This window comes from Salmo trutta, chromosome 28 (assembly GCF_901001165.1).
Source record: "Salmo trutta chromosome 28, fSalTru1.1, whole genome shotgun sequence".
Taxonomy (NCBI): Eukaryota; Metazoa; Chordata; class Actinopteri; order Salmoniformes; family Salmonidae; genus Salmo; species Salmo trutta.
Genome location: NC_042984.1, coordinates 19,935,792 through 19,950,210, shown reverse-complemented (window position 1 = coordinate 19,950,210; position 14,419 = coordinate 19,935,792). Strand labels below are relative to the sequence as shown.

The 14,419-nt window shown below is 42.7% G+C and overlaps 2 protein-coding genes across 7 annotated transcripts; one reads left to right on the top strand and one right to left on the bottom strand.

The window, feature by feature from the left end:
* Positions 1-2,640: 2,640 nt before the first annotated feature.
* LOC115165749 (probable G-protein coupled receptor 173) lies at positions 2,641-6,050 on the top strand. Of its 4 annotated transcripts, none has more exons than XM_029719089.1 (3): positions 2,641-3,111; positions 3,375-3,404; positions 4,389-6,050. In XM_029719089.1, the coding sequence occupies exon 3, from the start codon at positions 4,601-4,603 to the stop codon at positions 5,807-5,809; it is 1,209 nt and encodes a 402-aa protein (XP_029574949.1). In that variant the 5' UTR covers positions 2,641-3,111; positions 3,375-3,404; positions 4,389-4,600; the 3' UTR covers positions 5,810-6,050. The 4 variants fall into 4 exon arrangements, with proteins under 4 accessions (XP_029574949.1, XP_029574947.1, XP_029574948.1 ...); XM_029719087.1 differs by having other exon boundaries at positions 3,375-3,564; XM_029719088.1 differs by lacking the exon at positions 3,375-3,404.
* A 2,848-nt stretch (positions 6,051-8,898) lies between these two features.
* Positions 8,899-14,025, bottom strand: LOC115165747 (histone-lysine N-methyltransferase SUV39H1). Of its 3 annotated transcripts, none has more exons than XM_029719085.1 (7): positions 13,822-14,025; positions 13,242-13,394; positions 12,505-12,837; positions 10,482-10,808; positions 10,139-10,285; positions 9,871-10,000; positions 8,899-9,657 (listed from the first exon to the last, which is right to left on the bottom strand). In XM_029719085.1, exons 2-7 carry the CDS (start codon positions 13,338-13,340, stop codon positions 9,236-9,238), a joined length of 1,458 nt encoding a protein of 485 aa, XP_029574945.1. In that variant the 5' UTR covers positions 13,341-13,394; positions 13,822-14,025; the 3' UTR covers positions 8,899-9,235. The 3 variants fall into 3 exon arrangements, with proteins under 3 accessions (XP_029574945.1, XP_029574944.1, XP_029574946.1); XM_029719084.1 differs by having other exon boundaries at positions 13,207-13,394; positions 13,822-14,024; XM_029719086.1 differs by lacking the exon at positions 13,822-14,025 and having other exon boundaries at positions 13,242-13,407.
* Between the last annotated feature and the right edge of the window lie 394 nt (positions 14,026-14,419).

Here is a 14,419-nt window from a genome sequence, read left to right as displayed (position 1 = left end):
CCTGCGCTAGCTGATTGGCCAGCTAGTACAGAGGGTGATCACAGAGTGTCTCGGGCCTGGATCAAATGGAAATATCCCCAGGCAACATGAGCTGCTGAAATTACTGAAAAGGTCATGCATTGCAGTGAAGTCACGGTGTCATGCTACAGAGCCCAGAGCCGCTATTATAAACTGAGATCAGTCTTTAAAGGCCGATCATTTGCCAGGGTAGCCCCCCAGCGAATGTTGTTGTTGACTACACAGACAAAAGTGATGGCAGTCTTGTCCCTTTTTGGCTTGATAACATACAGTATTTTTGTATAGCTATAAAATATCTAACCTTTAATATATTTTAATTGTAATAAAGCAACTCTTATAGAGGTGTTTTATAATCACTGTTGGGCCTTGTAACAGTTTCTATGACACATAGGTTGTTCGGTATTGATTATGGTCACAATGTATTTCCACTCCGAAGTCCTGACGTTTGATCTTTCACACATACAGTGCCTTCGAAAAGTAGTCAGACCCCTTGACTTTTTCTAATTTTTTGTTACATTAAAGCCTTAGTCTAAAATGTATTAAATAGTTTTTTTCCCCCTCATCAATCTACACACAATACCCCATAATGACAAAGAAAAAACTGTTTTTTAGAAATGTTTGCACATTTCTAAAATATAAAAAACTGAAATATCATATTTACATAAGTATTCAGACCCTTTACTCAGTACTTTGTTGAAGCACCTTTGGCAGCGAATACAGCCAGGGAGTCTTCTTGGGTATGATGCCACAAGCTTGGCACACCTGTATTTGGGGAGTTTCTCCCATTCTTCTCTGCACATCCTCTCAAGCTCTGTCAGGTTGGATGGGGAGTGTTGCTGCACAGCTATTTTCAGATCTCTCCAGAGATGTTCAATCAGGTTCAAGTCCGGGCTCTGGCTGGGCTACTCAAGGATATTCAGAGACTTATCCTGAAGCCACTCCTGCGCTGTCTTGGCTGTGTGCTTAGGGTCATAGCCCTGTTGGAAGGTGAACCTTCACCCCAGTCTGAGGTCCTGAGCGCTCTGGAGCAGGTTTTCATCAAGAATCTCTCTGTACTTTGCTCCGTTCATCTTCGCCTCGATCCTGACCAGTCTCCCAGTCCCTACCACTGAAAAACTTCCCCACAGCATGATGCTGCCACCTATGCTTCACCGTAGGGATGGTGCCAGGTTTCCTCCAGACGTGACGCTTGGCATTCAGGCCAAGGAGTTCAATCTTGGTTTCATCAGACCAGATAATCTTGTTTCTCATAGTCTGAGAGTTTTTGGGTGCCTTTTGGCAAACTCCAGAAAGTGGCTTCTGTCTTGCCACTATCATAAACGCCTAATTGGTGGAGTGCTGCTGAGATGGTTGTCCTTCTGGAAGGTTCTCCCATCTCCACAGAGGAACTCTAGAGCTCTGTCAGAGTGACCATCGGGTTCTTGGTCCCCTCCCTGACCAAGGCCCTTCTCCCCCGATTTCTCAGTTTGCTGGGCTGCAGAAATGTTTTGGTAGCCTTCCACAGATATGTGCCTCGACACAATCCTGTCTCTGAGCTCTACAGACAATCCCTTTGACCTCATGACTTGGTTTTTGCTCTAACATGCACTGTCACTGTGGGACCTTATATAGACAGGTGTGTGCCTTTACAAATCATGTCCAATCAATTGAATTTACGACAGGCAGACTCCAATCAAGTTATAGAAACATCTCAAGGATGATCAATGGAAACAAGATGCACATGAGCTCAGTTTCGAGCCTCATAGCAAAAGGTCTGAATTCTTATGAAAATAAGGTATTTCTGTTTTTTGTTTGTAATACATTTGCAAATATTTCCAAAAAACTGTTTTCGCAATGTCATTATGCTGAATTGTGTGTAGATTACTAAGGAAATTGTTTTATTTCATCAATTTTAGAATAAGGCTGTATCATAACAAAATGTGGAAAAAGTCAATGGGTTTGCATACTTTCCGAAGGCATTGTACAAGGGAAAATCATGATTTGATAGGGATTAGCCCCCCATCCAAGAAATACCAAGCATGCATTAATCACATTTTTCAGGTGTTTATTTATATGATGTTGAATTTATCGCTTTGCATTTCATATATTTAGTTATGACTCTGACGCTCTCTGACTCTCTCTCTGACTCTCTCTCTGACTCTCTCTCTCTCTGACTCTCTCTCTCTCTCTGACTCTCTCTCTCTGACTCTCTCTCTGACACTCTCTCTCTCTCTCTCTCTCTGACTCTCTCTCTCTCTCTCTCTGACTCTCTCTCTGACTCTCTCTCTGACTCTCTCTCTCTCTCTCTGACTCTCTCTCTCTCTGACTCTGCCCTACGAATAGAACCGACGAACTCCGCGAATAGGCGAGCAGCATCCACACAAGCAGCCATTTAATTAATTGGGATTACTTTAAAATCATTAATTTAAATACTCAACCTTTTTTAGTTTGACCGTAATGCGATAGGAATTCCAATAATTATCATTTTCAATATGCCAAATCAAATGCGGTCCGCTAGAATTAGGCAGACAAATGCAATGTGGACCTTCACCTGACAACAAAAACAGACTGGCTACAAATGACGGGGTTAATAAATGCACAGCGTTCACTTCTAAATAATGAAAATAGAGATTCGTCGAGGTTATTTTGAAGACGGATGGATGGAAATGCATAAACAAGGAGCGTCAAGACGTCCGTCAAGGGAACGTCGATATTTCACCGCTATGAAAATCTTAGATCTGACGATATAGAGGAAGATAGATTGTATTGCAGGCTACATAGAAGCTAGCCGCCTACGTGCTGTAACCTCTCCTAAATTGTCTTTAGACTCTATATTTACCTCCGACATGACAATACATCCGAGGATCGTGCAAATTACATGAAATGATGGACACGAAAATTGGACACATCCTTTGTCTGTGTGAAACTTATGTTTAAGACGCTCAGTGAACATTAGGCTACCTGTGGCCAAATTGTATTATCGCTCAGAGGACAGACGTAGCCTATGTTGAATGTGGTGGTTTCGATATTGACTGAAGAACGTGTTAATATCAGTGTCAGTGCCGCCTCTCTGACTGAGGTTTCCCGCATCTTTACAAATCCCAGAAATCGAAGGTAAGTTGTTTCTGTATATGAATCAAATGACCAAATGGAACATGATGATCCACCTGTTTATATCTCTTTCCCATGCTGGATGCTCACAGGGCATTACTTAAAACATATACAAAGTCAACGCATTGATGAAGTGATTTGAGTTCATGCAGAAATCTGTTTCTTATCAAAGCTAGTCATTAGTAGCAAGGCCTATGATTCAGATTGCATAAATCCAGTCTTATTTGGGATGAGAGCAGTATTGCAATAATCTTTCATTTATTTAGGCCTCCCTGCAGACCCAGCTCCAACAACAGGTGCGTCCTTATCGTTATATGAGTTGCCTGGGCGCGGCGCTGTTCAGTGGCAGTGGTGCTGATAAATCTGCGTTCAGTCCTTTGTTTTAGTTCGCGCTGCTGTGGCGCTGTCCATGGTGCTAAATGTTTGAGTGCTGGGCACAACAATGAATTCCCGAAGGTCAGTTACTTAGATTTCTTTATTGTACCTGCGGCTTCTACAATTAAGTTACAACATGTTTGGGTTATGGTATTCTAATGTGCAGAAAATAATCTCGTTTCCTCTTCAATGCCCTGCATGCAATGTAGACATTTTCTTGCTATATCGTTATTACGTTTAGGCCTACATTGTTCATGGCCTATGTATTCAAATATTAGGGAATCGTTTATATTCTATCAAGTCAACAGGTTAATCAATCACTCTCAGATATACTCATAGACCCACAACTCCTTTGTTCAGCTGTAGGCCCAAATGGTAACTTTATTTCCATTTTACAGTGTCTTTTTAATCACAGACAATGAATTTTGAGTACCATTTTTTGGCACAAACACTATTTTCACATTTAGAATGTGAATTAGTTGCTCTATTGCTGTCTGTCTTATTGTACCTGATTGATTGTCCTCTGCTCCATCCCCTATACACCCCCATGCATGCACTCAAACACCTACACTCCTGAACAAAGTATGTAAGCTGTTGTATCTTAGCAACGGGCAAGGTAATTATTGAGAGAGCCAAGGAGCTGGCATGCTGGAGAACTGCTGATTTGATCCCAGCAATAGAAAGACAGGAAGGTAGAGATATCCTCACTGTTGCCCAACACATGTTTCTGGAAGCCATGTTTTAGTTTTCTTTGTTGTTTTTATGGATCCAAATCGGTCTGACAAAGGTATGAGCCAAGGCTGCCTGTTTTACAGATGATTGCTCTCTGGTAAATGTATTAATATGCTAGCTATGTCCTCCTGGAGTTCGTGTCAATGCACTGTCTTCTGTTTCTTTGTTCACAGATGCTAAATGTAATGGAGACAAATGAGCCTGTTATGTAGAATGGATCCTCACATATCTCTGTAAGAGGCGGGACAAAGGGAGAAAACCCCAGGACGGACGATAGGGGGGCTGCCGTGCCAAAGGTGGAAGAGTGGCGTCGGTCCGAGAGAGAGAGAGAGAGGGGGTAGAATCACCCTAGCACCCCTACCCCTAGAATCATAGAGTTGAAGGCATGTCTAACCAGACCCAGATCTTTGGCATTGATGGCCCAGGGAGCCTGCTGGCAGTGTTGGCCTCACAGAGGGCCAGTAGCATTAGCAGCACCAGCAGCAGCAGTGAAGGAATCTCAGCTGCGGCTGTGTCCACCTATGTCAAGTTGGTGTTCCTGGGCCTGATCCTCTGTGTCAGCCTAGCAGGCAACCTGCTGGTGTCTCTGTTGGTCCTCCAAGACCGAGCCTTTCACAAGGCCCCCTATTTCTTCCTGCTGGACCTTTGCCTAGCTGATGTCATCCGTTCTGCTGCCTGCTTCCCCTTCGTCCTGGTGTCTGTCCACAACAGCTCGGCATGGACCTACAGTGCCTTCAGCTGCAAGCTGGTGGCCTTCCTAGCTGTGCTCTTCTGTTTTCATGCTGCCTTCATGCTGTTCTGTGTGGCTGTGACCCGCTACCTGGCCATCGCCCACCACCGCTTCTACGCCAAACGCATGACGGTCTGGACCTGCGCTGCCATCATCTGCATGGTCTGGACTTTGGCCATTGCCATGGCGTCTCCGCCTGTCTTTGACGTGGGGACGTACAAGTTCATCCAAGACGAGGACCAGTGCATTTTCGAGCATCGCTACCTTAAGACCAATGACACTCTGGGCTTCATGCTCATGCTGGCCGTCGTGGTCCTGGCCACTCACGGGTTCTACGCCAAACTCCTGCTGTTTGAATACAAGCACCGCAAGATGAAGCCTGTCCAGCTTGTGCCGGCCATCAGCCAGAACTGGACCTTCCACGGCCCGGGTGCCACGGGTCAGGCAGCAGCCAACTGGATCGCAGGCTTTGGCCGAGGCCCAATGCCCCCCACCCTGCTGGGCATCAGGCAGACTTTGCACAACCAGCAGCACCGGTGCCTGCTGGGCATGGAGGAGGTCAGATCTGAGAGGAGGCTAGGCAGGATGTTCTACATCATCACCCTGCTCTTCCTGGTGCTCTGGGCTCCCTACATAGTGGCCTGTTTCTGGAGGGTGTTTGTCAAGTCCTGCTCCATCCCTCACAGGTACCTCTCTATCACAGTGTGGATGAGCTTCGCCCAAGCAGGAGTCAACCCTATCTTCTGCCTTCTGCTCAATGAGGACTTGAGGAAAGTGCTGAGGGCCCACCTGCCCACCTACAGCAGGACTAGACAACACCAACAGCTGCACCGCCATGAGCTGTTTGTGTTCACCATCACATGATGCACTATCGTGCGATGGGGGTGTTTTGTTTGTATCATACAGAAATGCCTATCTGACCTTTTTTTTGTAAAGAGAATGTTTATCAGAAGCTACTATTTTTGCAAATGTATTATGACTTTGTTTCATATGTAATGTGCAGATGATGTGTGTGTGGACATGTGCAGTATGAGAAGCAGGTTTGTAGTAATACTTAGTAATGAACATTCTCAGTAGATTATCTCATTAAAATGATGTTAAAACTGATTTTCTTTAGTTCAATAGAGGGGATTGCAACGTCACCATAAATAGCAGGATATACTGTGTACAAAACATTAGGAACTCTTTCCTAAAATTGAGTTGCACTCCCCCATATTACCCTCAGAACAGCTTCAATTTGTCAGGGCATGGACTCAACAAGGTGTCGAAAGTGTTCCACCGGTATGCGTGCCAATGTTGACTCCAATGCTTTCCACAGTTGTGTCAAGTTGGCTGGATGTCCTTTGGGTGGTGGACCATTCTTGATACACACGGGAATCTGTTGACCATAAAAAAAAAAAAACAGAAGTGTTGCAGTTCTTGACACACACAAACGGGTGCGCCTGGCACTTACTACCATACCCCGTTCAAAGGCACTTCAAATCTTTTTTCCCCCTCTGAATGGCACACATACACAATCGAGGTCTCAATTGTCTCAAGGCTTAAAAATCCTTCTTTAACCTGTCTCTACCACTTCATCTACATTGACTGAATAGGATTTAACAAGTGATATCAATAAGGGATCATAGCTTTCACCTGGATTCACCTGGTCAGTTTAGGAAAACCTGCTCTTTCCATGATATGTTTTGTACACTCAGTGTAGGTTATGATCAACTGCAGTCTAGACTGGAAAAAATCTCATGTGCATTGTAACAAGATCCATATGATTTTGTAGTTTATTTTACCATCAGGGAATGTTTGAAATTCAGTGTTAATTATTTCTGACTTTAAACCTCTACAGGATCGGCGGGTCCCCCGCAGGACGGTTGAGCTAATGTAGGCTAATGCAATTAGCATAAGGTTGTAAGTAACAAGATTATTTCCCAGGACATATCTGATATGGACAGAAAGCTTAAATTCTTGTTAATCTAACTGCACTGTCCAACTTACAGTAGCTATTACAGTGAAAGAATACCATGCTATTGTTTGAGGAGAGTGCACAGTTATGAACTTGAAAATGTATTAATAAACCAATTAGGCACATTTGGGCAGTCTTGATACAAAATTTCGAAAATAAATGCAATGGTTCATTGGATCAGTCTAAAACTTTGCACATTCACTGCTGCCATCTAGTGGCCAAAATCTAAATTGCAGCTGGGCTGGAATAATACATTATGCCTTTCTCTTGCATTTCAAAAATGATGGTACAAACAAAATACAAAAAAAGCATGTTTTTTTCTTTGTATTATCTTACAAGTCTCCTTAGTTATAGTTATTTAGAGACTTATAGTCTCCTACATTCATTTCACATTTCCACAAACTTCAAAGTGTTTCCTTTCAAAAAGTATCAAGAATATGCATATCCTTGCTTCAGGTCCTGAGTTACAGGCAGTTAGATTTGGGTATGTCATTTTAGGCGAAAATTGGGGGGGGGGGAGAAGGGGCGGATCCTTATTAAATGTCTGAACATTCCCTTGTTCAAGGAGATCGTGTTTCTAAATGCAGAGAACAAAATAACATTCCAACATCAACAGTGTCATTTTTCATGGTTCCCAGACTGAAGTTAACAAATCATATTTGGACATTAAAAAACAAACAGACGTGAACTGGGGTTGAAGATTGGGAGCCTGGCATTCTTTTCTAATATATTCTCTTGTACAGCATTTGAAGTGGCAGTTGTTTTTCCACTCACCAATAAAGTCTACTTTTGATGCATTTTGATCTGGCTTCTGAGTGCTGACTTCAAGTTTCAATAGGACCCATATCCTTAGCAATTAAAGAAAGAAAAACAACTTGAGCTCAACATTCAGTGGGTATAATAAAATATTAATTTAGCTAGTTTTAGTCTTAAAAATAAAAGGACATTTATTTACAGAAAGATCTGGACCAAGATAAGTAGCATGCTCAATATACAGTGTAGCTTTGGCAACTGAATGACATCGTTTACGGAATATCTGGTCAAATTACATGATTGGAACTCACACTGGGAAGAGTTTCGACAATTCCATCAGTCTATGGCTGTATTCTGATTCTCTACACTTATCCAGAAGTGTGCACTCATTCACTCCCCCTCTTGCATTTAAAAACATTGGATTGATCTAAGCATGGCTGGAGGGAGTTTTCTCCATATTACTGACACCATGAGGGGGATCGTACTAGTGTATACTTCAGGAGAAGGGTAGATAATTGGAATGTGGCCGTTGTAACATATTGCAAAGTTTATGAGGGGCGGTAGCTCCATCCACCAATGACTGAGACCTTATACAGTGAGTGACGGGCCTACAGCGTGTAATTGATGCCTTGCCAGCTTATTGCAACCCAGTCACAACAAAGCACTTTCCAAACTCTATCAATGGCTCCTTTTCCTAAGAAGCCGTAGAACACACCTTTTTAACTTTCACACATGCCAGCGTTGTGCAACACATGATTACATGAAAAGGAAGAGTAGTTATTCAGCATGTATGCATTGCTATATACACACTACCGTTCAAAAAAGTTTGGGGTCACTTAGAAATGTCCTTGTTTTTGAAAGAAATGCACATTTTGTCCATTAAAATAACATCAAATTGATCAGAAACACAGTGTAGACATTGTTAATGTTGTAAATGACTATTGTAGCTGGAAACGGCTGATTTTTAATGGAATATCTACATAGGTGTACAGAGGCCCATTATCAGCAACCATCACTCCTGTGTTCCAATGGCACGTTGTGTTAGCTAATCCAAGTTAGTCTTTCAAAATGATAATTGATCATTAGAAAACCCTTTTTCAATTATGTTATCGCAGCTGAAAATGGTTGTCCTGATTAAAGAAGCAAGAAAACTGGCCTTCTTTAGACTAGTTGAGTATCTGGAGCATCAGCACTTGTGGGTTCGATTACAGGCTCAAAATGGCCAGAAACAAATACCTTTCTTCTGAAACTCGTCAGTCTATTCTTGTTCTGAGAAATAAAGGCTATTCCATGCGAGAAATTGCCAAGAAACTGAAGTTCTCGTATAACGCTGTGTATGACTCCCGTCACAGAACAGCGCAAACTGACTCTAACCAGAATAGAAGTGGGAAAAACATGATGCCCCAAACACTAATGAATAGTTGATGATCAAATAGGGAAAAATATTCACAGACACCATAGTATACATTTAAAATGACAGAAATAAAGTTGAATTGTCATGATGACAATCCTGGAAAAGTAAAATGTATAAATTTGTCCTTGCTGCAACCCTAAAACAAGTACCCCTAAAACAAGTACCCCTAAAACAAGTACCCCCTGCAATTGTCTGTCCCACACTTGCACTCCATGCGCGCTCGCTTTTTGGGTGACCCAATAATGAGAGGATCCTTTTTGGGTGACCCAATCATGAGGGGATCCTTTTTGGGTGACCCAATCATGAGGGGATCCTTTTTGGGTGACCCAATCATGAGGGGATCCTTTTTGGGTGATCCAATCATGAGGGGATCCTTTTTGGGTGATCCAATCATGAGGGGATCCTTTTTGGGTGATCCAATCATGAGGGGATCCTTTTTGGGTGATCCAATCATGAGAGGAGCTTTTTTGGGTGATCCAGTCATGTGAAGCTTCTTGGGTGATCCAGTTATGAGAGAAGCCTTTTTGGGTGATCTAGTCATGCTGAAATTGGAGTCCATCTTTGTACTCTCCACATCTATTGGATCAACTAGAAAGAGAACAGAAAACAGACCAAATTATAGATTGTTTTATCTTGAAACAGGTTGCTCTATGACCTAAATGGGTGGTCCTTAGTCTATATCAGGCATATGAATTCCTACTCCATTTTGTATCCTCTCGAAAATGCAGTTTACTGTATTTCCATATCTTTAATTTCAGTGATCTTAGGATCTGTGGATATGATATATCAGATAAAACCTACTCTGCATATTGTAGTCGAAGGTGAGCTCCTCCCCAGCGCTGATACCACGGTTTGAGAAGAAAGCCAGGCGTGGCAGTCGCTCATCCAGGTTGTCTATGAATACGTTATACACCTGCAGGTTAGGGTTGCACTGTGGGATAGAGGTAGGAAAGGTGAAGATTATTTTTTATTTTAGGACACTCAAACATAGCCTTATCACAGAGAAATTCCAATGTAGCCTATGTACTTGTGCCTACAAACCGCAATAAATGTAACTTCAACTACTCACACTGTGGTTGACAAAGTGGGATACATTTCCATAGTGAGCAGCATCAATGGTGTACTCATCCTCCACATAGTCCAGGTCAAACAGGTACGTTGCTCCCTGTCTGTCATAGACCTGACCCCGCCTCTCTGCCTCCTCTGTAGTGATGATCTGGATGGAACACAGCACAGCCAATCACAAGAGAGAACCACCATACACTATAACACAGCCAGGATACACCAAGTCCTGCATGAGATGAAATCCACAAGTTAGTATGTTGATGTTCGCTTGTTAAATGTTACAGCTGCTGGTGATAATAGAAACCGAGCACCAAATATGTGGTCTCTATAATGAAAGTCTTTTTTACCTCTCCAACATACTCCATGACGAAGGAATGCCTTCTGATACGCTCAGAGGTCCGTACTCCCCACCCCCGCCCGTTGTCTGTTTTGAAGATGCAGAGGGTATGCTGGATCCCTCTCTGTACCACTCTGTTGGGGCAGTCTGGTCCACAGCGACACATATTGTTGCACTCATAGATGGGCTCCCCAGGCTTAACCTTCACCTGCCCACACTCGTTGTAGGCAAAGCCATGTCCCGATACTCCTGGGCAGCAACCACCCACAGGGTTCTCCAAACAGTTGGTGCACTCGCACCCCACTGCCATTGTCGTCATCGAAATGCCCTCACCCACCTAGGAGAAAGGCTTTGATTTCTATATACACTACTAGGCAAAAGTTTTGGAACACATACTCATTCAAGGGTTTTTCTTTATTTAAAACTATTTTCTACATTATAGAATAATAGTGAAGACATTTAAACTATGAAATAACACATATGGAATCATGTAGTAACCAAAAAGTGTAAAAATCAAAATATATTTTAGATTCTTCAAATAGCCATCATTTGCCTTGATGACAGCTTTGCACACTCTTGGAATTCTCTCAACAAGCTTCACCTGGAATGCATTTCCAAAAGTCTTGAAGGAGTTCCCACATATGCTGAGCACTTGTTGGCTGATTTTCCTTCCCTCTGCGGTCCAACTAATCCCAAACCATCTCAATTTGGTTCAGAACGGGGGATTGTGGAGGCCAGGTCATCTGATACAGCACGCCATCAATTTCCTTCTTGGTCAAATAGCCCTTACACTGCCTGGAGGTGTGTTGGGTCATTGTCCTGTTGAAAAACAAATGATAGTGGGACTAAGTGCAAACCAGATGGGATTGCGTATCGCTGCAGAATGCTGTGGTAGCCATGCTGGTTAAGAGTGCCTTGAATTCTAAATAAATCAGTGTCACCAGCAAAGCACCCCCACACCTCCTCCTCCATGCTTCACGGTGGGAACCACACATGCGGAGATCATCCGTTCACCCACACCGCGTCTCACAAAGACACGGCAGTTGGAACCAAAACTCTCAAATTTGGACTCCAGACCAAATAACAACATTTCCACCAGTCTAATGTCCATTGCTCATGTTTGTTGGCCCAAGCAAGTCTCTTCTTATTATTGGTGTCCTTTAGTAGTGGTTTCTTTGCAGCAATTTGACCACGAAGGCCTGATTCACACTGTCTCCTCTGAACAGTTGATGTTGGATGTGTCTGTTACTTGAAATCTGTGAAGCATTTATTTGGGCTGCAATTTCTGAGGCTGGTAACTAATGAACTTATCCTCTGCAGCAGAGGTAACTCTGGGTCTTCCATTCCTGTGGCGATCTTCACGAGAGCCAGTTTCATCACAGCGCGTGATGTTTTTTGCGACTGCACATGAAGAAACTTTCAAAGTTCTTGACATTTTCCGGATTGACTGACCTTCATGTCTTAAAGTAATGATGGACTGTCGTTTCTCTTTGCTTATTTGAGCTGTTCTTGCCATAATATGGACTTGGTCTTTAACCAAATAGGCCTATCTTCTGTATACCACCCCCTACCTTGTCACAACACAACTGATTGGCTCAAACACATTAAGGAAAGAAAATCTACAAATTAACTTAAGAAAGCACACCTGTTAATTGAAATCCATTCCACGTGACTACCTCATGAAGCTGGTTGAGAGAATGCCAAGAGTGTGCAAAGTCGTCATTAAGGCAAAGGGGGGCTATTTAAAGAATCTCAAATATAAAATATAAACACTTTTTTGGTTACTACATGATTCCATGTGTTATTGCATAGTTTTGATGTCCTCACTATTATTCTACAATGTAGAAAATAGTAAAAATAAATTAAAACCCTTGAATGAGTATGTGTTCTAAAACTTTTGACCAGTAGCGTACATTTTTAGATTTGTACTGTATTGCTGATGCATAATACCGCAGGGATAAAGAGGGCGACATCACTACAGTTGAAACATGTCATTGGTACAAAGTACTGGTGATATACAAGCCCTTGCACACCTTGTAGTTGTTGATGTAGGTGAAGTTATTCGGAGGGCCCTCCAGGTCCACACAGTTGCGGACCAGGATGCGTTTGGTGAGGCCTCCGACACGGTTGATCTGGGCCTCCCACCTCTGCAGGCTCTGCCTATGCCTGGCCCTCTGCTCCAGGTAAGAGGACAGCTCTGTTTCAAACCGGTTGGGGACTACGGTCTTTTTCTGTCTCTGCAGCTCCAGGAAGACATCGTCCCAGAACTGACGTAGGAGCTCCACACACCGCAGGTTTTTCCTCGGCTCCCATGTGTTCATGTGATCTGGGTAACCCTTCCATTTAACCAAGTAGAACTCTCGCTCCTAGGAAGAAAAACAGCAGTTGAAAGAAGTCATACTGAACTCTGGCGCCCCTATGACAAGGTAGACATCGCCAAAGATCACTTTAGACGTCCAATTGTACACAAGGCCAACAGAAATGTGACTTCCGGCTTTCCCCAACCCCTCCGAAAGACACACATAAACATACAGGTTGGAGGTTGGAGCAGGGGAGCAGTTCTCTCTCTCAAGTACAGATGGATGCTTTCAGTGACAGCACCACATCAGTTAAGAACTGAAAAGAACAAGTTCATGTTGCCTGTGATGTCCGTCAGAGTATAGCACTGCAAGCTGGATCAACTGAATATATAGCTACCAAAATCAATCCAAAGTTTAGCTAGAACTTGTTCTAACCTTTGGTACTCCTGTGGCATTGGCTGTCTTCCTACCAGGAACAAGTGTCCTCTTGTAGTCACACAGGTACTCCACTTCGAAGTTGTGCATTTGTTTCCTGTTGACCCCCAGATCCAAGCACACAATCCCTTCATGACGACAGAGTGTCTGCAACTGGCTCGTTGTCACTTTACATACAACTTGGCACCCTGCAGTGAGTGACAAGCCAGTTAACGTTAGCTAATGTTACACAAAGAACACAACTGTGGTCGCATCGATCAACAACTATCATAACTCCATTTAGTTTTCAACATGTTCAACATTCTGTACGTGGATAACGTTAAGTAGCTAGGTTGCTAACTATTTAAAATGTGATAGTAGATATAGTCACTATTGTTTATCAATGAAAATCAAACAATCAGCATGGCATAGCTACGACCATTGATTGCGAAATAGCTACAGTAGCTGGCTAAATTCGACAAATATCTCATAAACTGTGGTGCATCATCATTTCGCTAATCAACTCCGCGATATATGGTATTTAAAAAAATAAAAAAGCGTGATTGTCATAGAACCGCTATTGTTACCGAAGGAAAGTAAGCTAAATCCAACGTTTTCTGTAGAATGTGACCTTACCTTTTAAATCTTCCGCCATGTTTACTCCACCGCCAAAATCCCAGGAAGTCTAGCTAGCCAATGGTTGGATCTGATTATAGAATGACAGGCAGCCCAAATGACCAATAGACTTCTAGCACACGTGTGGAAAAACCAAAACATTGACACTTTACGACAGAGCAACAGTAATGGCGTCTTTTTTGAAGGCACTAACTCTGCCATGGTTCTTTGGACAAAGCCTATAGGAAAATGTAGTTTTTGTAGGGTTTTAGGATAAACGCGGAAAATAAGGTCTGCTGTAAAAACAGGCTTAGAGCGCTTTAACGTGTTGTTCCATGAGATCTTAATCAGCGAACGTCATTTTTTTGTGAATTTTGAAGCATTTATGTAATCAGAAAAAGCACGCAGGCTTCATAATGGTCACGTTAACTGATATATAATAGAACAAAACGTGTAAGAGCTCCTAAACCTGTGTTAATCTCACCTTATTTTCGGGTTCATCCCAAGACCCTATTCTTTCCCCATTATTTTCCCCCATTGTAATGGTTGAATGATCCAGAGGGAACTAATTTCTTCTTTTTTTTTTTAAACTACAAGCTGGCTATCTCTATTGTAACAC